Raw genomic sequence first — 26,746 nt, forward strand, 5'->3', positions numbered from 1 at the left:
AAGCCGTTGCCTTCACTGTGACCTGTGGGCACCAAACTTCGCATCGTCCCACTTTGCACCGCAGCCTCAACGCCATCCATGCCAGCGCGCCTGACTTTATCAGCCCAGAGTTTGATCCTTAACACGTGTGACTTCAAGGGCCCGACGATCCCCGCACTGACCTTTGGAACCGACACCGCAACGCTGCTCTCTGGACTGCATTGCGAGGATCACAACGGCCAGGACTGTTGGATTTGTTGTTCACGACGCCGTGATAGCCCCAGATGGAGCTACTGACTTCAAGGAACTGCCTTTTCAATTCTTACATTTTTTCAATCTTATTTATTGTATGTTGGATTTTTATCGTATTTGGTCTTGTTTTATACTTGTAAATATTGGCTATTTTTCCAAAACTGGTGAGGTGTCCTTTTATAATGTTTTCACTGTATTGCTGTGTGTTATGTGCAAATGCTTTACACTTTGCTTCTGAGATAAGCCTGACTGCTCGTGTCAAGCTACCAAGGGGGTGAGCAGGGGTAATCTGAGCAGGTATCTCCCTTATCCAGACTAAAATAAGAGTCCCTACAGGGTACACACCGAATGACAACTAAAGACCCCATTTCTGACAAACATATCTAAAAGTCCAAAGCAATGTACTGTAGAAGTGATAATGACATGTGCATCTTAAGTGTTTTCAATCAACAAATTCAAAACGTCTGGAGCTTACCTTTTTTTTTTTTTTTTTTTTAACTTAAACTTTAGCACTTATGTGTTCTATTAGTTACTTCATTCCTTTATGGCACCAGATTTTCATAAGGAGTTAGAAAATGGCAGGAGCTGAACTGAACATTACTCAGGGGCCCCTTTGTAGTCCATTATGGGACACAAGGTATTAACAGTAATGAAGTAGAAGGCGCCATGGGCAAAGCTGTGTGGGAAACCCAAAGTGTGTTTCTGAGGCAAGGCTGAAGATGCAAGGAAGATAATGCTTGATTTTGTGAACAGTTAAAGAACATATCAAGAGTTTTCAAGGCTTTGCTAACACTCAGAGTGGAAGCAAATACCAGTCAAGAAGAGAGGCTCAGTGGAAAAGCCCAAAAAGGCAACTGAGACATTGCGGTGGAAGGGCACCTGAAGAAGAGGAAATCTAATCCCATTAGTTTTAAGAGGAAGCCTGTATCCATTTCCCCAATTTGCTTCAATGTTCCTATCCACAACCTACGTAAAGATATCTTACAGTAGTCCTGTTGCATTAATGAACTCAATAATCAACTGGGTAAGAATTAAATCAGTGAAAGTCTGAGATATGTGCTCTGTCCTCCTGGAAATGAAGAGTCCAGGAACATAAAAATGCAGACTCCTGAAAACGCAGAACTTAATTCCAGTTCAACTAAAGAAATAAGTCACAAACAAAATAAAAATTAGAAACAGCAATCTCCAACTTCAAAAGGTAAATTCAATCTTGCCTGATCCTAAATGTAAGTGTCATATGTATGCTCGGGCATGTCCAGAGTTAACAGATGGATTTGTTTCCATTTTGTTTGGCTTGCTAATTATGGAAGTAAACAGAACATACTGTTTTAAGGTGGGAGCTATAATGATCTGTAAAGAAGAAATTGTTTGGCCTTAGAATGATTTCCTTGGGAGATAGTTTAAATGTCAGCATAGAAACTCTGTGGAATAGTACTTTTATGAAAAGGGAAGGTATCTATGAGGAAATGACCAGATAAACATTCACCTAAACTTCAAGTGGACTAAATATAATTCAGAGATCAGACTTTGAGGGGATTGTAATGCAGGTGCAATGATTATGAGGGGTGTGGCTGTGCCCTGAAATTACAACAATTTACCTTAACCAATTTCCTGGTGGCACCAATAATTCTGTGGCAATGCAACACGCTGAAAACTGAGATGCTGAATCCAATTTCTAAAAACTCCTCTCCAAGCCTATTGGTAGAACAAAGGTCCATGGCAGGAAAAGAAAGCACATGTACACTTTATAGCGTGTAGTCACTTCAAATGTTTTAGAAAATTTCAATGGAAAACAATGATTGATTGAATGTTGCTCTATTCACGGTCCCTGGAGGAGTGCTACTGGCAACCCAAAATGAATACTGTAACTTAGGAAAAAGTATGATTTTTTGCTCCTCATAAACACTATCAGCTCCTGCTCCTTCTTTCAAGTCCAATGTCACCCTAATTTCAAAACTCAGTGTTATGTATATGTGAAAATTCTACCTCATTCATCTTCTCTTTAATGAAAAGTGAGAGGACGTGAAAAGACACCAGTCCTCTGCTCCTATAAAATGTCACCTATAGAACACTGCAAAAATAAATATGTGCAACACTATTTGGAAAAAAAGACTTTAGAGAAAATCCCAAAAATGTTTTGGTTTGACAGGTTCTATGAGTAACAAAGACAGTTTAACAAAAAAAAGAAAAAAAAACATGGGTTTAAGACTTTTAAAGTGGGAGGAAACAATTATAACAAATAAGAATAATGGCTGGCTTCTAAAAGACTAATTTAATATGCTGTCTATCACCAGACATTTTGTAAAAGTAAATTGTTATGTTAATTTATATAGCTCTAGCATTCTTTTCAGCATGGTATTTGTGTTTCTACGTTCAATGTAATTTATTTTTATTTTACATTTTTACAAAATAAATAAAAACTACATTCCCTAGTGAGAGTGGTTTTGAGTTTGCTAACATGATTCTAAAGACAACAATTAGAGGAGCAAGAATTCAACACACAATTCCACTGCACACAAAGAATTGGATTTACGACCAAAAATCACACGGTCAATCTATCACATGTGTTTACTGTATAATATATAATTGAATTAATCTTTGGGTCGGATTTGAAAGTATAATTGCAAATTAATTTACTGTGGATCATTTGGTGATTAATTTAGTCCCTCCAGAAAATAAAGAGGCCAGTTTCAAACAATAATTGAGAAAATCCTATAGGTTTTATTACTGACACATGTGGTCCTTTAAAGATGGTAAGGACAAACCAAATAAAAAAACTGTGCTGCAGCCAAAACAGACTTACATCCTGCAGTGGAGCGTTGAACAGTGCACAAGACGACAACTGAAAAGACTGAATCATAACTTGTGCAACACCCTGTGAATCAGAATACAATTTACCCCCATGTAAATACATACATAAACAGTACTATTTTTCTGTAGAAACATTTAATTTCAAACACTGTAAACTTACTGTGATTTGTTAAACTTTATAATGCAGTAACCAAATACAGTTTAGAAATTAAATACACAAAATTATTTTTTTCTATCACAAAAGTCGCAAGCGTTTTTTCATAGCCGTCTTCTCCAAACCGATTTCTATATATGCTCAGAGACATCCAAATTCTGATCTTTGGCAAACAAGGTATTTTTCAAGTACAGAAGCACGTTAACCTATTTTTTTTTAAGGAAAGATTTATACTTTTCTTTAGTACTAAGTTAAAATGATCAAGTGCAGAATTAGACGACTAGTTTTATTTCACGTACACTTACCAGTAGGTAGCTTGTTAGAAACGTGTTAACTGGTCAACCTTCAAAGCTACTCAACAAGATACTGTAAAAAAATAAAAAAATACACAGTGTCTCTGTGCATCAGCCCAAACAGGAACGCTTTGTGGATCTGAGTGTCTATATATACTTAGAATTCCATTAAATCTCTATTCAAATGACTGTACTGCAATGCCAGTGAAGAGTCAAACAAATATTAAACAATACAAGCATTTCTTGTGGAAAATACAATTTTGCTCCTTCCTAGAAAACTGCATGTTCCTGTCTGCCATTTCTACATTCCTGATATCTGGTGCTGAAACAGATTAAGAATGATGGCACATAAAACATTAACTTTTCTCTTAATTCCTTTTTTTGATTTAGAACGATGGCCAAGTGCATGACTGTGTTATGGTATAAATCTTAACTGCGGTGTATTCCACTAGACTGCAAAAGTAAAGGCACTCAGACTCCATCTCACTCACAAATTACAACATTTTGGGCCGATATACAGACATTGCAACAGGATAAGTGAACACACCTTACACATACACACATGCTTACAAAACTGTGTTACAAGGCAAGATAACAAATTATGGAAAGTGTGTCGATGTAGTTGCAAAGAAATTACACTGTTTTACAAATTACAAACACAAATTTGTGAACACAACAAGAATCCGCTAATGGGTTAGAGCAAAACAACAATTAGTTAACATTACAATAAAAAAGGCAACTATCATGCTATGTGAATAATGCTGCTTCATAGTAGCAGAAAACCTCTGCTACTGTCATTACCTGGGCATGCTGGGTTTGTGCAAGCTCCTCTTTCCTGCGCTTCACAAGCTCTTTTTTCAGCTCTTTGGGTGCTTTTTCAGCTTCACTTAATACCTACAGTATAAGCATGCAGAAGGTGGGGAAAGAACTCTTTTCTCAAGTTCAAGCGCTTAATGTAAAATGGACAGAGCATCCTCCAGCATGCATTGCGTTGAGATCAAGCGAGTACGTTAATCTGGTGAAGGCTAGGGAGTGCATACATGCTTTGTGTACCTGTTGCACGAAATAACCAGAGGCAAAGGCAACATTCTGTTGGCATGCAAAGTGACTCAAGATCCGATGATCAGTGAACAGCACCATTTGTTGTGTTTACATGAAAAAAAGCAAGAAACATAATATTCAAGCACTGTATAGGCATATAATACTGTTTCGATGATGGCCAATTGTATACAAATTCTACAGTAAGTCTGAGTATACTAAATATGTGTTTATCAATACATATATTTATTAATAAGAAATCAATTAAAACAGGTTTCATGTTTCCCAAAATTGGGCTTACACTATTAGTTTCTTGCTTTTCATGTCAACAGATACAAATAAGAGATTGGTAGACCTTTTACCGAACTTTCATAGATCTTCAGAAAATTGCTCAAAGACAAAAGCACATGCTTTTTGTTAAAAAGGCTCAACAAATGGCCCGGTAAGATACTTGATGATTTAACATGTAATGATTTTTAAGAGAGGATATGTGGCACCTTACTGACTACAGTTACTTTTCAGAATACAATTGTTACGTAGTACACAAGTTTTTAGAAGTGTAATTTTAAATTGAAAGCAAAAAATTATTTTAGTTTTCTTTGCAGCAGATGTGACAAAGTACAGTAGTTACTTCCCCTCAACACCTCTCATTTCACAGACAAAACACCCTACCCTGAACTTTTAATTGCTTTCAGACTTATTTTGGAATGAGAGTAGGACTTTGAAACGTATTACCAATGGTGCTAAAAGCCAGAATCAAAGTCATTTGGCTGAACCCAACTTCTAAGGGAAAGAGGACACACTAATGCTGACCGCTCAATGTGGGTTTGAGTTTTCCTGTATATGTAATTTGAACTAAACTTTGTGCCAATAGAGTTATCTCAAAATGGGAGGGAGATAATGGATAGTTTATTTAATGCAACCACAAATAGCAACCTTATGTTTTGAAGGCCTTGATTTATCATGCTGGGCTGGACCTGAGACTAAGAGCATTATCACACTTCACTTTGGCTACCCTGCTGCTGTACGGAGGAGTGGGAGGATGGGGGGCATGTGGTTTATTTGGTGAGGCATTTAGACTTCAGATATAACAGTTAAATAGTGGCTAAACATTATTGCCTTTGCTAAACTTCTTTAGTTGTTTGAATTTCGTTAAAGCATACGTTAAAGCATATGTTGACCCCATCTGGATTTGAGGGTGAAGATTAGTCACTGCATTATATCTGATTATCATTTGACTCTAGAAGGTCTCTGTTACCAGGATTGTAGTCTGAGGCACTTCTCGGCTATTTTATGCTACTCACTATTTTATTAAAAAAACATTTAGTTGAGATTTTTGGAGATTGTCTCTCCTGTGCAAGCTATAAACCTGTTGTGTTAGAATCCCCCTGCAACAATGCAAATGGAAACACAAAGGAGTTATTCATACCAGTAGACTGTATCTTTCTGGAACTCCAGAAAATGTGTGGCGAGACAGTGGGTGGCGCCACAATCTGTGAAGAGTGAGCTTAGACAATAATGTGGCTTGAAGATTGGAAAAGGGCCACTACTGATATTTCAGCAAGCCATCATATCAGTCATGATAATGGAAGATATGCTATGCAGGTGTTCCACAGTCAAGTAACTATGTCACCTCCTTTACAAGGAAACGGATGGTGCCTGCGACGCTTACGAAGGACCCTCTCAAGTAGTGCAGACAGATTTCCAAATGTCACTTTCCTGTCAGGTCATATGCTGCAGGCACTTTTGGTTGTTACCTTGTCTAGAACATTTGTAGAAAATATATTCTGGATATTTTATTAAAACTGAGTGGGATTTGGGAGTTCAATGAAGGGGACGATTCACAGATTTCTATTAGATGATGTGGGTTTCTTTCAATGAATGTTATGAATACTGTAATTGCGTGGAAAAGTAGAGATGGCCAGCGTCTGGCACCTTTATGAGGACCGGAGCCCCTCTGTACAGATTTTGGATGTACTGTACACTAACCTACCTACAAAAATGCACTAAATGCAGGGAATTAAATCATTATAAAATTAGTATTAAATAGCCAGACTTATTTATTCTTCTTTAACCTTCTGTGATTAAACTTATAGGGAACTAAAGACTAACCCCAAGAGACATAATTAAAACTTGTGTAACTAAGAACAAACTAATATTTTTTGTCCATCAGGAAAAGACTCCAAAGTACCACGCTTGTGTTTATATTGTTGGAATAATGCAATTTATTATGCTGCAGCACAACCACCATAAAGACCCAACCACCAGTAAAAGTGGGACACTCAAAAATATAGAAAATACAGAAAACAATTAATTAATACAATGCAAAACAGATGGTTGAACAAACAATTATAGAAGGTAGATTCTATGGCTACATTCTCACACCTACGTACCCCCACACATACCCCACAACCCCACTTAGCACACACACATAAAACAATCATGCCAACTCATTCAAGCGTTTACATTGTATTGCTGCACATGAGTGCTAAACTGACAGTACTTCAAAGACACCTATTCAACAGGAAGAAGAAGGGGTCCATCACTGAAAGATTCTCAAAAATGTCTATGTGCTGCTCTGCTTTGGAAATGGCAGAAACTACCATACTTAATAAATTTTTAGTTTAACACATTAACAAGAATGGCACAAATTACAATTGGACATCGTCCCAATTAAATTGATGCTATACATTATTTCTCTCTCTGAGGTCAACTGAGCCGTTTCGGAAAAGGTATTTTCCAGATGAAAACATCTTCAATAGTTGGAAATAAAAATGTTTTTTCGAGATATATATGGAAAATGTCACTTACCCAGTGTACATCTGTTCGTGGCATGAGACGCTGCAGATTCACATGCTGTGCATATCCCGCCATCTAGTGTTGGGCTCGGAGTGTTACAAGTTGTTTTTCTTCGAAGAAGTCTTTTCGAGTCACGTGATCGAGGGACTCCTCCCCTTTCGGCTCCATTGCGCATGGGCGTCGACTCCATCTTAGATTGTTTTCCCCGCAGAGGGTGAGGTAGGAGTTGTGTATATAGTAATAGTGCCCATGCAATGGAGTAAGTATGTATGTACATAAAAGTGATATATTTACAAATGTACAAGTTTAATTTTAGTCAACTTAAATGGCTACAGGCTCCCGGGGAGGTGGGAGGGCGCATGTGAATCTGCAGCGTCTCATGCCACGAACAGATGTACACTGGGTAAGTGACATTTTCCGTTCGATGGCATGTGTAGCTGCAGATACACATGCTGTGCATAGACTAGTAAGCAGTTATCTCCCCAAAAGCGGTGGTTTAGCCTGTAGGAGTTGAAGTTGTTTGAAATAATGTCCTTAATACTGCTTGTCCTACTGTGGCTTGCTGTGTTGTTAACACATCCACGCAGTAATGTTTAGTAAATGTATGAGGCGTAGACCATGTGGCTGCCTTACAGATTTCAGTCATTGGTATATTTCCTAGAAAGGCCATGGTGGCACCCTTCTTTCTAGTGGAGTGTGCCTTTGGTGTAATAGGCAGTTCTCTTTTTGCTTTTATATAACAGGTTTGAATACATTTAACTATCCATCTGGCAATGCCTTGTTTGGATATTGGATTACCTGTATGAGGTTTTTGGAAAGCTACAAACAATTGTTTTGCGAATTTGTTTGGTTACATCAATGTAGTACATTAGTGCCCTTTTAATGTCTAATGTATGTAATGCTCTCTCAGCTACAGAATCTGGTTCTGGGAAGAACACTGGGAGTTCCACTGTTTGATTTAAGTGGAACGGTGATATGACTTTAGGCAAGAATTTGGGATTCGTGCGTAGAACTACTTTATGTTTGTGTATTTGTATAAAGGGTTCTTGTATGTTAAAGGCTTGTATTTCACTTACTCTTCTGAGATATGTGATAGCTATTAGAAAGGCTACTTTCCATGTTAAGTACTGTATCTCACAGGAGTGCATGGGTTCAAATGGTGCACCCATGAGTCGTGTTAATACGATGTTGAGGTTCCACGAAGGAACTGGTGGTGTTCTTGGTGGAATAATCCTTTTCAGACCCTCTATAAATGCTTTTATGACTGGGATTTTGAATAGTGAAGTTGAATGTGTAATTTGTAGATAAGCCGAAATTGCTGTCCGATGTATTTTAATGGATGAAAAGGCTGACTTGGACTTCTGTAAGTGTAGTAGGTAGCTTACGATGTTTTTTGCAGATGCGTGTAATGGTTGGATTTGATTATTATGGCAGTAATAAACAAATCTTTTCCACTTATTTGCTTAGCAATGTCTTGTATTTGGTTTCCTAGCCTGTTTGATGACCTCCATGCATTCTTGTGTAAGGTCTAGATGTCCGAATTCTAAGATTTCAGGAGCCAAATTGCTAGATTGAGCGATGCTGGATTTGGGTGTCTGATCTGTTGTTTGTGTTGAGTTAACAGATCTGGTCTGTTTGGCAGTTTGACATGAGGCACTACTGACAGGTCTAGTAGTGTTGTGTACCAAGGTTGTTGTGCCCAACTTGGTGCTATTAGTATTAGTTTGAGTTTGTTTTGACTCAATTTGTTTACTAGATACGGAAGGAGTGGGAGAGGGGGAAATATCCCTGACCAACTCATCCATAACGTATTGCCTTGGGAGTGAGGCTGTGGGTACCTGGATGCGAAGTTTTGGCATTTTGCGTTGTCTTTTGTTGCGAATAGGTCTATTTGCGGTGTTCCCCATCTTTGGAAGTAAGTTTGAAGTATTTGGGGATGAATTTCCCATTCGTGGATCCGTTGATGATCCTGACTGAGATTGTCGGCTAACTGGTTTTGGATTACCGGTATGTATTGCGCTATTAGGCAAATGTTGTTGTGAATAGCCCAATGCCAAATCTTTTGTGCTAAGAGACACAACTGTGTGGAGTGTGTCCCTCCCTGTTTGTTCAGGTAATACATTGTTGTCATGTTGTCTGTTTTGACAAGAATGTGTTTGTGGACTATTAGTGGTTGAAATGCTTTCACCGCTAGAAACACTGCTAGTAGTTCTAACTGATTTATATGAAGTTGTTTCCGTTGAGTGTCCCATTGTCCCTGGATGCTGTGTTGGTTGAGGTGTGCTCCCCACCCTACCATGGAAGCATCTGTTGTGATCATGTATTGATGCACTGGGTCTTGGAAATGCCGCCCTTGGTTTAAGTTTATAGTATTCCACCATTGAAGCGAGGTGTATGTTTGGCGGTCTATCAACACTAAATCTTGAAGTTGACCCTGTGCTTGTGACCATTGTGTTGCTAGGCACCGTTGTAAGGGCCGCATGTGTAATCTTGCGTTTGGGACAATGGCTATGCATGAGGACATCATGCCTGGAAGTTTCATTACTAATTTTACCTGTAACCTTTGGTTTGGGTGCATGCTTTGTATTACGTTTTGGAATGCTTGTACCCTTTGTGGACTTGGAGTGGCAATCCCTTTTTTTGTGTTGATTGTTGCTCCCAAGTACTGTTGTATTTGACACGGCTGTAAGTGTGATTTTTGGTAGTTCAGTGAAAACCCTAGTTTGTGAAGGGTTTCTATGACGTATTTTGTGTGCTGAGAACACTGTTCTTGCGTATTGGTTTTGATTAACCAATCATCCAGATACGGGAATACATGTATGTGCCGTCTTCTAATATGGGCTGCCACTACTGCAAGGCATTTTGTAAAGACTCTTGGCGCTGTTGTTATGCCGAATGGCAACACTTTGAATTGGTAATGTACCCCTTGGATTAAAAATCCAAGTATTTTCTGTGCGAAGGATGTATGGGTATATGGAAATACGCATCCTTGAGATCTAATCTCGTCATGTAATCTTGTTGTTTGAGCAAGGGGATGACGTCTTGAAGTGTCACCATGTGAAAGTGATCTTATTTGACGTAAAGATTTAGTGTTCTGAGATCTAATATGGGTCTTAGAGTTTTGTCCTTTTTGGGTATGAGAAAGTACAGGGAGTAAACACCTGTTCCTTTCTGATGATTTGGTACTAGTTCTTTTGCATCTTTTTGCAGCAACGCTTGGACCTCTATTTGTAATAGATCCATGTGTTGTTTGGACATGTTGTGTGTTCTTGGAGGCACATTTGGTGGGAATTGTAGGAATTCTATGCAATAACCACGTTGGATAATGGCTTGGACCCACGAGTCTGTTGTTATTTCTTCCCAGTTTTGGTAAAAATCTGTTAGTCTCCCCCCCACTGGTGTTATGTGTTGTGGATTTGTGACACTGAAGTCACTGTTTATTTTTAGGGGTCTTTGGAACTTTCCTCTAGTTTTTGGGAACTGTCCACCTCTGTATTGTCCCCGAAAGCTTCCCCTCTGATACTTACTCTGGTATGTGGGTCTGGTTTGTGAGGTTGAGGGTTCTGTGGTTTGGCCCCGAAACCCCCCTCTAAATTGTGTTTTCCGAAATGTGCCTCAGCTCTGTGGGGAGTAGAGCGCGCCCATGGCTTTGGCCGTATCTGTGTCCTTTTTTAGCTTTTCTATAGCAGTGTCCACTTCCGGCCCAAACAACTGCTGTCCGTTAAAAGGCATATTAAGCACCGCCTGTTGGATTTCGGGCTTGAATCCTGAGGTGCGTAGCCATGCGTGTCTCCGAATAGTGACCACTGTATTTACAGTTCTTGCAGCTGTGTCTGCTGCATCTATTGCCAATCGTATCTGGTTATTCAAGATACTTTGGCCCTCTTTCACCACCTGTTGTGCACGCTTTTGGAACTCTTTTGGTAGATGTTCTATGAAGTGTTGCATTTCGTCCCAATGAGCTCTATCATATCTTGATAGCAAAGCCTGTGAATTGGCAATGCGCCATTGATTGGCTGCTTGTGCTGCAACTCTTTTCCCCGCTGTGTCGAACTTGCGACATTCCTTGTCGGGTGGTGGTGCATCTCCAGAGGTGTGTGAATTCGCCCTTTTACGAACTGCGCCTACTACTACTGAGTCAGGTGTCAGTTGCTGTGTGATGTACATAGGGTCTGCTAGGGGAGGCTTGTACTTTTTCTCCACCCTAGGAGTGATGGCCCTGCCTTTTATGGGCTCTTGAAATACTTGCTTTGCGTGTTTCAACATTCCTGGTAACATCGGAAGACTCTGGTACTGACTATGTGTTGACGACAGAGTATTAAACAAAAAGTAATCTTCAATCGGTTCAGCGTGCAGTGTCACATTGTGAAAAGCAGCTGCTCTGGACACCACCTGTGTGTAAGCAGTACTGTCTTCAGGTGGTGATGGTCTTGCTGGGTAACAGTCGGGACTATTATCTGATACAGGCGCATCATAAAGATCCCATGCATCTGGGTCATCTTGGCTCATCCCTGTGTGCGTTGGAGACTGCATCATAGGTGGGGTAGCCATTGGTGATGGTTGTGGTGAGCGTTGTGATGATGGTGGCGGAGTTACTTGTTTTGCCACCTTTGCCTGTGGTTGTTTATCTTTATCTTTGAAAGCAAGTTTCCTTTTCATCCTTATAGGAGGGAGAGTTCTTATTTTTCCTGTCTCCTTTTGAATGTGGAGCCTTCTCTGTGTGTAATCTGGCTCTCCTGCTTCTAGCTCTTGTCTGAATTTATGGCTTTGCATTTGTGCGGAAAGGCCTTGTTCCTCAGTGTAGGAACTTGTTTTCGGCTCCGAAGCCGGATGTTTCGGTATCGAAACCTTTTCAACCGTCTTTTTCGTCTCCAAAGCCACTTTTTTGGGTTTCGGTGTTCCGATATCTCGGTGCTGGTATCTCGATGTCAAGACTGCTCTGAACCAGTGTCTCGACCGACTCTGTTCTGTGCCGGTATCTCGACCCGAGTCGGATGACTGCGACACATGTGTGCCCTTTTTCGGTGCGAATGGACGGTCACCGATTTTTCGGGTTAAGCCATGGCCTGCCGGCGGTGGCGTCCCCTGGGCTTTCATGGTTTTTACGTGAGTTTTGGCCAGGGCTGTTTTACTCACGGTTTTTGGCGTCTGTTCTGTTTCGGCCTCGTCAGAGTCAGCAATGGAGAAGGTTTCTTCTTCCTCCAAGTCGTGGTGTCCTGATGGTGCCGACGCCATTTGAAGCCTTCTTGCTCTCCGGTCCCTCAGCGTTTTCCTCGACCGAAACGCTCGACAGGCCTTGCAGGAATCCTCTTTGTGTTCGGGAGACAAACACAAATTACAGACCAAATGTTGATCTGTGTAAGGATACTTGTTGTGGCATTCGGGGCAGAAGCAGAATGGGGTCCGTTCCATTAGCCTTGAAGACGCACGTGGTCGGGCCGACCAGGCCCCGCCGGGGAATCGAAACCCCGAAGGGCCACCAGAGCTTTTCAAAATTCAGTGTCGATCTGCGTTAACTAACCCGATACCGAATGCAAACAATACCGTCGAATTTTCCGAGATTTAACTAACTTTCCGAACCGAAACACAGAGCGAAGAGGAACACGTCCGAACCCGATGGCGGAAAGAAAACAATCTAAGATGGAGTCGACGCCCATGCGCAATGGAGCTGAAAGGGGAGGAGTCCCTCGATCTTGTGAGTCGAAAAGACTTCTTCGAAGAAAAACAACTTGTAACACTCCAAGCCCAACACTAGATGGCAGGATATGCACAGCATGTGTATCTGCAGCTACACATGCCATCGAACATATATATATATATATATATATATATATATATATATACACACACACACACACACACATACATATATATGTGTGCATGTCACCTGAAAATCTTGCTGTACACAATGTTTGTCTGTACAAATTCATGTCAAAATACCTGATAAATGTGATGTAAACATTGATATCCATTCACAAATCAGGCAGGGTTTCCATTTTTCTAACATAAAATGTGGATTTATGCGAGCCATTCAATGTTAATGTATTGAATGGACCATCCAAATTAAATGGAGACCAATGTGAGGCATAGTGGTGAGACCACAATGCTATGTAAATATATTAGCAAATCTATTTTAAGGACCTTCAAATAATAAGTGAATTATCGTAGAGAGTGAATCTAGTACTTAAAGACAGCGTACGTCAGTTGTTAGGTTCAGACAGCCACAATAGAAGGGTCTTTGGCTGACACGTGCTTAGGTCACCATCAATGTCGTTAACTGTTACAAATGCAACGTTACACTATGGAGGCAATGAACTAGAGAGAAAGTAGCAGATGAGTGATAAAATGCATATCATTGCTGCCACACTACTCTAAAACTCAAGTGTCAAACATGAAATCTAAGTGGGGACCTGTATCTAGCCTTTTCTGAAGTGTTAGATACTGAACACAGAAAGAACTGCGTTAATCTTCTCTAACAATAGACCAATAATTTGCTTAGTGTTGTCCACCTGGGCTTCTATCCATGCCATGAAACAGAAACCATGTTAATGAGCAACAGAGGAGAGCTATCCAAGATGAAGGGTAAACATGTGGTCATACTACATGAGCTCTTGGCAGCATTTACAAATATAACACATGGTGGAGGTGTAGGGTGTATTTCCCTGCCGATCTCCCTAAATTAGCCCTGTGCTAAACCATCAGTCATCAAGACACAGCTCTCTGGTGGAAAGGATCACCCACCAACACTGTAGCATGCTCCCTGCTGTAGACAGATGCAACCAGATAAAATGGAATTTTGTGTTGCACATTGGTTGGAATGAAGCAGTAAGAAGTTGGTAGAATGTGGCATGGTCTACTGCCACTGATGAACTCTGCTGTGTCCCAGGGGCAAGTTTCCGCTAACGGAAGTCCCCATACAGGCAGGGGAGACAAGGAGCCTTGGCAAAAAAGACACGCTAAATATTTGGGAGAAGCCTGGCAGACTATCACATCAGAGGTTAAGAAATATACAGGTAAGGAGGAACAGGGAGAAGTAAAGGGTCATCAAAACATGAAGTTCTAGCTCTTACAGGGCACACCCAATGTGCGAGATTACAGCTGAAACACTCTAGGCAAGGGAAGGAGACACCTCAAGAAGTAGATCAGCACATGCCTTCCTTCACCCATCCACAAAATTACGATGGAGAGCAGAGGGGCCAGTAAGAGATCGAAATCGGCAAGTGAATCCCAAGTCCTTATAGGACAGCAGAGAAGGCTCGAAACAGAGTGCATTAGGTCGCTGATAATGCACCCAATATATTGGGTGGATTTACTTTGGGAGTTCATGATTGAGCAGAGGTTCAGCTGTGGGAACCTGTGCAGCTGGATGATTCCGGCTGGGTCACCAAGTTGAAGCAGTGACTTAGATTAACTAAGAGTAGCAAGAATCACCCCAGTGAATATCTGAGCCTGAAGCTGAGTTACAGATGAGTGAGGGGTTTGGAGGAGACTCTAGCCTTTACTGTGGCAAGGAGTGAGTGGAAAACCCTAGAGGGGAGTGACTGTAGTCAGGTGGCAAGCCGAGGGCCAACCACACAGCCCAGTAAATAGTAGGGTATGGTCAAACGTTCACACTGGAGAGACGTTAAATGAACTAATGTGATGAGAGACTAAGACAAACATGGAGAAAAAGTAGGCAACAGTCGCTGATAAAAGCAACTCCACCTTGATAATAATGCATGTCCTCTCCTACCATTGGATCATTAATTATAAAAACAGCTAAAACCAAATTATAAAAACAGTTAAACCTAAGTTTAAGAATCGTCCTCTGTGAGACCTGGAGGTGACTGCATAACCTTTCCCAGCGGTGACTCACCTCTTAAAAAGGACCTAGGGCCACTCTGGTGAGCTCAATATGGTAGCATCAAAAGACAATAAAGAACACTCCATAAAAGAAACGTTGATCAGATCTATATTGCTGAAGCAAGACTCAAGCCTTAAGAGTATATAAGGTGCTGTCACGGGCTGACTACTTTGGTACTCTCTCTGCAGCAGTACATGACTGGTTGATTCAGATGGGGCTCATATACATCTGGCGAGATCAACCTTCTGAGGCAGCAGATTATATTTTCTTTTCTTATGCCCATCACACCAATGCTGGTCTGGACTACTTTGTTGTCACCTCCGCTCTCAAGTAGAAAGTGACTTCCTCAGAGATGGATGTATAGACCTATCTGATAAAGATCCAATACCTACTGAGAATCAGCTGTTGCCACTGAGCAGTAAGTGGCAACAGAGACTGAGAAACAGTATTCACCATGATTCACAAAGGTTTCTGGCAGAAGATAATAACAACAGGGAGGTGTGTGTACGTACTCTTTGGGTCTCACTCAAAGCGGAAGTGCTCGACTAGAGTCCCAGCTGTGAAAATTAGCGGGTATACACAAGAGAATGGGTAACAAGATTTGAAGAAAAATCACCTTGATCACAGGTCAAAGCTTTAAATGTTGACAAGGTAGAATATGCTCTGCTCTCGATTAAACAAAAATTTAAATGCAGGGCAACAAAATGGGCTAATTGCAGGCTTTGAGTAAAATACGCAAGAAACATAGGAACTACCATCAGACACACAACGTGAACCCTAGAGGATTTTGACCCAGGCACTGCTGACACCTTTGCCACCTATTATGCAGACGTAAACAGAGCAGAGGATCTGAATTTTTCTCTCTAGAACACTACCTGGAGGCAAACAGAGGTTTGTTTTTTCATAAGCGAGCAAGCCTAGATCAAGCCATTAGACCAGAGGACACAATCTTCTGCATACCAAAATATCAAAACTGCACAGCAGGGAATCCCCGAGCTTGACCGGTTCTCACCATCATTCTGGTAAACGTTTTGCATCTCCAGAAACTGATTAGACTCATTCAATGAGCATAATCTTACATCTACATTCTAGGTTTGATGATATGGTAACAGTATTAGCCTGTGCAGCATGCACTGTCCTATCACCTTATTGAAAATTGATCTAAAGATCTTCAAAGGTATTCTGGCAAATCTTGACTAAAACAAAAAATCATAAGCGCACTAGCAACAATATGATCCTACCTCTTTTTTTCGATTTTTCAACATGTTCTGAAATTTGGATAATTCTTTCTCTTGTTCAGATTTGATGCGCTTTGCCTCGTCGCGCAGGCGTGTTGTGTGCTCCTGTTCAACACGCTCTATTGTCTGCTTCTGCTGCTTTTCAAGGTTCTCAATTTCTTGGTCAGATTGTCGTTTTTTACCCTAAGAAGAAGATAAAACATAATCAAACTCATTTCAAAGCATGAGATAGTCATACTTAAGCTCTGATTAGGTAAAAACTGGCAAGTTCTAGGCCTGGGGAACTGCAGATAGTGCCCAAATGTGTGATGTCTAAATCCTCAAAGTGGAGATTATGTAAGGTTTATGGATGCAGGTATCAACAAAGAACAAGTGGATGCACTATTTAGAATGGATTCATAGCTCTATACTGCAAATTGAGTGGATGGAATGACGTGCACCCACTAGACTCTAAATAACCTTCATAATGTTAACTTCCTGTCCAAGTAACACCTTAGTGTGGAGAATTCAGTGAAAAACGCAAGCACACAAAATCACATGTACAAAAACAAATACTGAGGAAAGCAAAGAAAATTATCATTTACTTACAGGGAGTATGGATTCATCATCTATGTCACTTTAGTATAACAGTCCCAAAGTCCCTTTCCTCCAGTCCAAGATAGTGTAAAATGAGGAAAGTAGTCAACAAGCACAGTCCCTAGGCCTTGCTTTACACCACCCCTGAATAATTTCTAATTGCTGTTTTTTAGGTCCTCTTTATTCCAGACTTGAAGAAATTGTGAACAATCCTGAAGAAGATATGGGTATCCAACAATGCAGAACATACCTCTATGGAGCACCAGTCCCAGTAGAATTTCTGCTTTAAGCGCATGCAAGGGAGAACTAGCCCCAAAAGCAAGTGGCTGGGCTTGTGCCCTGAGACAACCAAAGCAACTTAAAGATTGAGATTCTACAGGGAACCTCAAACAGGAACCCCTGGGCAAAACCCACACATACTAGTTAACAGTTAAAATAAAATCTCAGACAGCCCCAGCTGAGGGCCTTAATTAAAAGGTCATGAAACAAATATTTAGCCAGAGGACTGGCCTATTTATCAAAACAAAACTCTTCAAGGTTTATGTTTCAGCTATAGGGAGACAGCACAGGAGGACACTAAGGACCGACTAAGACTCCTATTTAGCTTGTCTATAAGTGGCACAAATTAAGATGATGTCTGAGAATCATGCAGGTCTCGTAATCAGAAGAGGAACTATTATAAAGATAAGCAGTAACTGCAGCTTCATGGAAGATGGCACTAGTGAAATTAGAAACAACCAGACTATGAACCTGGATGCCTTGTCTACATCAGTGTCGGTCAAACCAACACCCTGACTGAGGTTTACAATAGCCATGCCATGTATACGGTCTCAAAAATGAACCCCCCCCCCCCCACAAATCTGCCAAAAGATATGTAACACAGACTGAAAGGCAAACCCATACATGCACTGTAGAAGGGATCATTAAATTCATTGTTATAGAATATTGTTATATAGCAAATGCAAGGCAAAGTTCTGGTAGAGCTTCATGCTCAAATCCTTTAAAACCACTGAAGGCCTCAACACTAAGCATCCTAAGGTCAATACTGTACATTTCCTTTGACCACACATGGGCCTTTCTTTTAGAACGGAAGGAAACAGGAGCAGGAAAGAAATCATCTGAAGAACCACAGAAGTTTAGTCCAAACTTCAATAACTGCAGCCAAAAAAGGAAATCTTCCAAACTTAAAGCAAGGACAAGCCAAGAGTATGGACTAGACGCGTGCTTCAGGTAACAGTAGGAGATAAAATCATATAGCAAAGGTGACCAGTAGCTGCTGGACATGGAGGGTTATTATCTGCAAGCCAAACTATAGTTTACAATTCTCTGGTTCTCATTAGGAAGCAGGGATGGTTATGGATATATTGTTTGGAATGTGCTTTATGGTGTAAGTGGGGAGCAATCACTTCACTTATTACTAATACCATGGTTCAGGATTTACCCTTTTTGGTTTGATTGGCATTGATGCAGTGAGCACACAAGGCAAAATGTACTCAAAGCCACTCCCAACGTGCACCTGTGACACGAAAACAGCAAAAAGGGGCACAAATTTCACATGCAGGAGCAAAGGTAATCATTATTTTCGAGAATGGCCAAGAGAATGCAGTAGAATACATTCTGAAAGATGAGGTGTTTCCTCATCGTCTGGCATGGCAGTGCAGGAAGAAAGACAAGGAAAAGGTTGAAGCATGGGTAACATGTTATATTATGATCATGACACAGGAAGAGTGAATGCACTGCAATTTGAACATCATGAATACAAAGTTACAATTAAAGAATCCTTTGTAGTGCTACAATTGCAGAACCAACCTGACCCGAAACTGGATTGATTTCTCAGTATAAAATGATAATGTAGGCACTCAAGGGGTTTGTTGGCAGGACAGTGAAGTAATGGTATATGTGGAACCAATGGTTTGTACTTAGTTTTAAAAAATCCAAATTAGAATATACTATTTAGTTTCCTGTAAATCACATAATTCTTTATTATCACTGTTATTTAGGAAAAATCCTTAACAAAACACTTTGTGACTTATTTAACAGAAAAGGAGTGCCAGGAGTGATACATGAAAATCATCAACCTATACCCATTGATGCCTCTTAGATGAGGGCACGTTTACTCAGGTATTGATGAGAAGATAACAGTGGAACGCCTCCTGATATCTGTTTATTTTTAGCTGGACAACCATAAGCACAAGACCGCCTTGGAGTTTTCAAAATAGCAGTAGTTGGGTCAGATACGCTTAAATATCTCCTAGCTCCCCTATGGGCACTTCCATCTGTTTTGAGGAGGGATTCCTGAATGATACTTCAGAGGAATAGTATGGACTTTCCTTGAAGAACAAGTTACTTACCTTTGGTAACAAATGACCTGGTGGAGACATTCTAGTTGCAGATTGCTTACCTTAGAATTCCCCCAAGGTGTCAGTCTGGATCTGTAGGTTTTTCAACGAGTAGTAGCTCTGCACGCTATTAGATGGCATTGGACTCCGCATTCATTGCAGGCATTGTGGTCACCAAATATGATGGCACGGGTGGTGTATAGGAGCCACCCTGGTGCGCTGATGTCAGTTTCTTTTCACGAGTTTCCACGCCAGAAGCGCAGAGCTATGAAGAACACTGATCCTTGGTGCTCCAGAACTACGGCCTTGAAACGGAAGTCTCTGTCCATAGAAATCAGTTCATAGAGCGTGGAGGATGGGTGGGTCAGTAAGGAAACTGCAACTAGAACATCAGATAATTTGTTACCACAGGTAAATAACTTTTACTTCGGATAGAGATTTCTAGTTGTAGATTCCTCACCTTAGAAAAGATACCCAGGGGCGTGGCTTCGGGCGTCAAGATGGCGGTCGCACTCTGAGAGTGCTCTGGACCCCTCCGTCATCCGCCCGTAGTTAGAGTGGCCTGACCGAGCTGGAGACGTCGTTTTGACAGTCCTTGTGGCCCCTGAGAGGCTCCGGCGAGGAACTCCTGGCGAAAGCAGCCCCCGTTGTCGAGCCGCGACCGCCCCGTCCCCGAAAACAAAATGGCGGCCGGGACGGACTTCCGCGGCTGAGCTGGGGCCGGACCGGCGATCCCCCCGGACGCACTGGAACAGAGGTGCGACGGGGTAAGAAGGGGACCCTGGATAGGGTTGAGGCTACGACCCTAGCGCGGCTCCCGCGGCGTGTGGGGGCGGCGCCACTGCGTCTGGAGGAAGAGAGCGCCGTGTGGATGAGGCTGCGGCCGTGCGCAAACTTGGGGACAGCGGCGGAGGGAGGTAAGCGGCTGCGCTGTATCCGGGACCCCGCTGGCCGGAGCTGGAGCGGCGGAGGGGCGGTTGCAGAGAGGGACTCCCTGGTGCCCTGAGTGACGGCGGAGGCATGCCGGGGGTCCACGGAGCGCGGCGGAGACATCGAGGCAGGATGAGGCTGTGCTAAAGTTACCGATACGGCCGAAAAATCAGCACTGCGATCCGAACTAACGGAAGGGCAATGGCCCTGAGTGACCTCATGGCGTCACTGGAGCAGCGTAATTAACACCGGGGCCGGTCGAGGCTTTACTGAAGGTACCGACTCGAAGTGAAAACGGGGTGCGGGAGGGGAAAGGAGTCAGGGAAGAAAGATGCCCTACCCCCCCCCCCCTTGCACTTAATACCTAATGGCAATTGGCAACTGGGCCAAGATGAAACTGGACTCATCAGATCTCAAAGGTGAAGAAGATCACAGCTTGGGCCTGAATGCCTCTCCCCACGCACTCATAATCGCAGTAACAGCAAACGTGCAAGGGATCTAGACTTGATTGGAAAACTACCCGACTCCTGTCTCCGATGCCGTGATGGGGAGAGACAAGGCGAACAAGCAACCTCCATCTTCCCAGCAAAAGATTGACCAGTTCACGACACCGGCTGGCCAGCGAGGAGAGGGAGAGACAGCTAGCGGAGGCCCCGCACCGGACGGAGTGAGTGCCATCCTTCAAGCCATTCAAGCATCACAGTCTGCTGTGGAGACTAAGATCGGGGAAGTACGAGAAGACGTGGGTCTGGTTCGGCAAGACCTCAGAAACGCAGTGAGCCGGATCACCGAGGTTGAAACTAGAGTCTCCCAGACTGAAAACGACCTAGCTGACCTTAGAAGTAAAGTGGCCCAGCTGCAGACTCGAACTGGCGAGCTGCACCGTCGTGCGGAAGATGCAGAGAACCGATCAAGACGCAACAACCTGCGTTTCATCGGATTTCCGGAGGGCGTGGAGGATGGTGGGGCATCTGAGTTCCTAGAAAGGTGGATTAAAGCATGGATGCCGGACCAGTCCCTTTCGCCCTGGTTTGCGATTGAAAGAGCCCACAGGGCATTGGCCCCGCGCCCCCCACCGGGCGGCCCAAAACGACCAATGATTGCGCGCTTCTTTAACTTTAAGGATAGAGACAATATCCTTAAAGAGGCTAGGAGGTCGGAAGATCTTCAATGGGAGAACCATAAAATCTTAATTTTCCCAGACTATACCCGTGAGGTCCAGATCCGCCGCCGGTCGTATGAACACGTTAAGCAGAAACTTAGAGCGATGCAACTTTCATACATGCTCCTCTTCCCCGCGCGGCTCAAGGTCCTCTTGGCCGGGCGAGCACATTTTTTTGAAACACCTGAAGAGGCTTGGGACTGGCTGACGGAGGAGGGCATCGGTGCCCGGAGGGGGCCCCTGGAGCACACGGAGGGGGCCCCTCGGGTCGGACCCCTCACCCCGGGAGACCCCGGGAGGCCCCCGGAGGAGCCGGAGGCGCACCAGATCCCGGAGAGGGAGACCGAAAGACACAAACAATTTGGACAACAATGAGGAAATCCAAGATTCTGGCTCACAAACAGAGAAGAAACCCACGGACCCTTCTGGGCCTCAGATCCCAGGCCAAACGGCAGATGATAACGGCCCGAGTCAGTCCCCGGTCCTTGGTTAATATGACACACTTGACACCTGCTGATGGGAGTCCAAAATGACTTGAGATGTCCGTTTCACCCATGCAGACCTTACAAGGGTCACTACAGAAGGCGTCATGCCTTTCTACTATAAGATACCTGAGACTTGGCAGGTCACCACTAATTGTAATTGATGCGACTATATGGAGGGGTCCACCACTCCACCCCAAGGACAGTCCTGCTGGCTGTCTGGTTTTGGTTGGGTATTTGGGCGACAGATGCTTCCGGTGTGGGAGTATGGGGAGGAGGGTGGTTGGGGGGAGGGGTTTTTGAAGTTAGCCTAGATAGGAAGAAGTTGCTTAGCTTCCTTATTATTTTACTGTTTTGTTTGAAATGGTCGTCCCTGGGTCCACAGCCTGACACTCAGCCCTATGCACCACCTATACAATTCACGCCTGGCACTCATTAACTCAGGTTCTTTCTTGGAACGTAAATGGTCTGTTGGATAAGATTAAGAGGTCAGCAGTATTTAACACTCTCCTCAGATACTCCCCCTTAGGAAACCTGCAGGAAACCCACCTCCTTGGGAGTGGTGCCCCATGCTCATACGGGGAGGGTATGACAGAGTATACCACGCAGGCTTCTCCAGGGGCTCTAGAGGGGTAGCCATTTTACTTCACCGCTCTCTGCCTGTGGTGATCACAGCAACACAGGCCGACCCACAGGGCAGATTTGTAGTGGCTACGGGGACTCTTCATGGAACTCCGATAAATTTTATATCTGCGTATGCCCCCCCGACGAGACTTGATGCCTTCTTGCACTCGCTTCGCCGAGTGGTTGTGGGATTGCCCCAGGGGACCACCCTGCTGGGGGGGGACTTCAACGTGGTTCTCGATCCGGATTTGGATGTATCCGGCGAGATTACGGCCAGTAGATTAGCCAGGGCTTCGGCTCTTACTGGTTGGACCGAGAGCCTTGGCCTCTGCGAGGTATGGAGAACTTGGCACCCTAGGGATCGCCGGTACACCCACACGTCGGCCGCCCACCGGACGCAATCCAGAATTGATCTGGTATTCATGTCTGCTCTGGACCTCTCGAGTGTCACAGGGGCAGAGATACTCCCCCGGGGAGTCTCGGACCACGCACCAGTGCGGGTCCGACTGGGTGGAGCGGATCCCTCCAAACGCCCAGTATGGCGCCTAAACGCATGGTATTTACAAGACAAAGACTACACCCAAGAGATCAGAAATCAACTAACAATACTTCGATCTGAATCTGGGGTCGGTCCGCTCCCCAGGATCATTATGGGCCGCCTGTAAGGCTACCATCAGAGGGCATGCCAAGTACCTTCTCCGTACCCGCGAGCGGGACAGGAACTCCCAGATCTCTGACCTGGAGGCCAGGGCTCTGAGACTGGAACGCCAACAAATGACTTCTTCGTCTGCCGCTGCCCTGAGACAGCTGACTATGGTTAGAGAAGAAATTAAACACATAATGCTAGATTCAGCCAGGTGCATTTGGAGAGCTTCGGTGGCCCGTATATATGGCTGGGGGGACAAAAATGGGAAGCTCCTACATTGGCTGGCCGCGCGTCCTCTGGCCAGCAGGGTTATACCTGAGATTTTGGAGCCCTCGGGCGCCCTCTCTAGGACACCAGCTGAAATCGCACAAAGTTTCGCGTCCTACTATGCCCACCTCTATGCAATGCACCCCCGCCCCGCTATTGAGAAAGAGACTCCCCTCCTGAATGAGATCACTCTCCCCAGGATCTCCCTGGAGGCAAGAGACAGGCTAGATGAAACTATTAGCCTTGCAGAGATCACCAGTGCAATCTCCAGCCTGGCATCGGGCAAGACCCCCGGCCCGGACGGATTCCCGGCAGAGCTATATAGCAAATGCAGTGATATACTGGGTCCCCACTTACTCAACATGTATGGGGAAGCCGAGAAACTAGGCCGATTTCCCACCGAGATTGACCAGGCGACAATAGTAGTGATTCCCAAAACTCAGCCCCCATCGAGACATTGTTCGGCATACCGATCCATCTCACTTCTAAACATTGAGATCAAAGTGCTTTCCTCGACCCTGGCCTCTAGACTGAAAGAGATAATACCTACACTAGTGCACCCTGACCAGTGTGGCTTTATGCCCACTCGTAGCACCAGGCACTGCATTAGGCGGTTGCATCTGGCTCTGGCGCATCGCAATACTCTGTCGCACGCACACTTGGCATTACTCTTGCTGGACTTTGAAAAAGCCTTTGACACGGTGGATTGGTCTTACCTTGAACTGGTCTTGCAGAAAAATGGACTCGGTCCCAGATTCCGAGGCCTGGTGAGACTCCTGTACTCCAAACCGACAGCTCGAGTCCGGGTGAATGGAGTGGTCTCTGACCCATTCCCTATTGGCCGCGGAACCCGGCAGGGTTGCCCGCTATCTCCGTTGCTCTTCGCATTAATGATAGAGCCTCTTGCGATACTGCTGCGAGGAGACCCCCTGATCGAGGGCTGGTCCTGGCCTGCCTGTGCAGAAGACCGTGTGGCGCTATACGCAGACGATGTCCTCCTATACCTATCCAACCCGGCTAAAAGTGGCCCCCGCGTGCTAGAGATCCTGGGCCTCTTCGCGGAAGCCTCGGGGCTGATCCTGAACCCCGCCAAGTCCCTACTGGTCCCCCTACACCGCTCCGGGGATTGTGTGGACTGGCAGCGAAACATTCCAGTACGAAGAAATAGCTTCAAATATCTGGGAATGTATATTTCACTTCTCCCTGAGTTGACATGGGAACTTAACTTTACACCGTTAACCAGAAAAATCAGAAGTGATCTCCTACACTGGAGGACACTCCCCCTTAACCTGCTCGGTAGAATCGCGCTCTATAAGATGATGATCCTTCCTAGGCTCCTCTACCTCCTGCAAAATTTTCCCCATCCCATCCCTAGGAAATGGTTTGGGGAAATGGACTCATTGGTGCGTCAATTTATATGGAGCGGAGCCCGCCCACGATTAGCGCTCAAAACCTGCCAGAGGGATGTATATGATGGAGGTTTGGGAATGTCCAATATCCACTCCTACCACCTCGCGACACAAGTACTTGTGATTAATGACTGGATGGGGGGTGGGTGGACAGACCCGGCGTACCGACTGGAGCTCCAAACGATGGGTTACCCACGGATTTTGGACACCCTCTATGGAGGTCCGATCTCTCGAGACGTCCCAGATGTGACCAGGGTGGTTCTACAGGGATGGCGGACGGCTCAAAAGTCAACGGGGTGGTGGGGACGACTTACCCAGCAGACCCCACTGTGGCATGGGAGACAATTGGTGGAGGTGGCGGGCTTGGAGGGGTTTCGGAACTGGGACAACATAGGCATCTCCACACTAGGCAATGTCTGGAACGGGTCACACATACGGTCCTTTGAAGATCTCCAGAAAAACTTTTAATTAAACAAGACACAGTTCCACAGATACCTCCAGCTCCGACATGCCTTATCAGTACACATCCGAGAGGGGGAAAACATACCTGAATGCAGCCTCATGGAGGCCAAGGCATTGATGGGGAGCCTAGGTAGGGGAGGTGTTTCCCAGACATATCGCACCCTGGTCTCCGGCACCTCGGGCTCCCTGGGGGTGCTTCGCCAGAGATGGGAGGGGTGGGTGGGCCCCATGGAAGAGATGGAATGGGGTGAGGCGCTAATGGCCCCGCGTGCCCTGGCGATCGCCACCCGTTTCAGATTGATACAAACTTACTTTTTGCACACAGCATACCTCACACCCGACAAACTACACAGAGCGGGCCTCCGCCCCAACGCGGAGTGCCCTCGCTGCAGAAACCTTACAGCGGACTTCTTCAACATGGTGTGGACCTGCCCGGCCATGGTAGCCTATTGGGGAGCGGTCCTGGGGGAGATTTCTGAGGTGTTGCAGGAGAATATAGAGAGAGAGCCTCTACCCCTCCTCCTCGGGATCATGGGTGACATCGAGCTAAGGAGACCAGATCGAATTTTCCTTGGGGTGGCGTGCTTAGTGGCTAAGAGGGACATAGTGGCAAACTGGAAGGCCAAGAATGCCCCATCGTTGGCTAAATGGAGACAGGGAGTGGATTGGTGTGCGCAGAGTGAAAAACTTGTATATGAGGCTAGAGGATGTCCGAATAAATATAATAGGATATGGGGGAAATGGGAGGCCGCACTAGGCTCCTGAATACTATGTTATCTGTTATCTTTAATATTAGTGCTATCTGGGTGTAGGAAGTTGGCTCTGTATGTGCTATTTCAAAGTAAGGAATAGCATGCACAGAGTCCAAGGGTTCCCCTTAGAGGTAAGATAGTGGCAAAAAGAGATAATACTAATGCTCTATTTTGTGGTAGTGTGGTCGAGCAATAGGCTTATCCAAGGAGTAGTGTTAAGCATTTGTTGTACATACACATAGACAATAAATGAGGTACACACACTCAGAGACAAATCCAGCCAATAGGTTTTTGTATAGAAAAATATCTTTTCTTAGTTTATTTTAAGAACCACAGGTTCAAATTCTACATGTAATATCTCATTCGAAAGGTATTGCAGGTAAGTACTTTAGGAACTTCAAATCATAAAAATTGCATGTATACTTTTCAAGTTATTGACAAATAGCTGTTTTAAAAGTGGACACTTAGTGCAATTTTCACAGTTCCTGGGGGAGGTAAGTTTTTGTTAGTTTTACCAGGTAAGTAAGACACTTACAGGGTTCAGTTCTTGGTCCAAGGTAGCCCACCGTTGGGGGTTCAGAGCAACCCCAAAGTTACCACACCAGCAGCTCAGGGCCGGTCAGGTGCAGAGTTCAAAGTGGTGCCCAAAACGCATAGGCTAGAGTGGAGAGAAGGGGGTGCCCCGGTTCC

General features: G+C 44.2%; 1 protein-coding gene across 1 annotated transcript in view; it reads right to left on the bottom strand.

Moving 5' to 3' along the window:
* The window catches only part of LOC138301709 (STE20-like serine/threonine-protein kinase), a 221,009-nt gene that overhangs the window by 104,510 nt on the left and 89,753 nt on the right, over window positions 1-26,746 (bottom strand). Inside the window, exons 10-11 of the mRNA XM_069242224.1 lie at window positions 16,411-16,590; window positions 4,291-4,383 (exon numbers count right to left, since the gene is read on the bottom strand). Of these exons, the coding sequence (XP_069098325.1) occupies window positions 4,291-4,383; window positions 16,411-16,590 (273 nt within the window). The remainder of the gene's footprint in view (window positions 1-4,290; window positions 4,384-16,410; window positions 16,591-26,746) is intronic.

This window comes from Pleurodeles waltl, chromosome 6, assembly GCF_031143425.1.
Source record: "Pleurodeles waltl isolate 20211129_DDA chromosome 6, aPleWal1.hap1.20221129, whole genome shotgun sequence".
Taxonomy (NCBI): Eukaryota; Metazoa; Chordata; class Amphibia; order Caudata; family Salamandridae; genus Pleurodeles; species Pleurodeles waltl.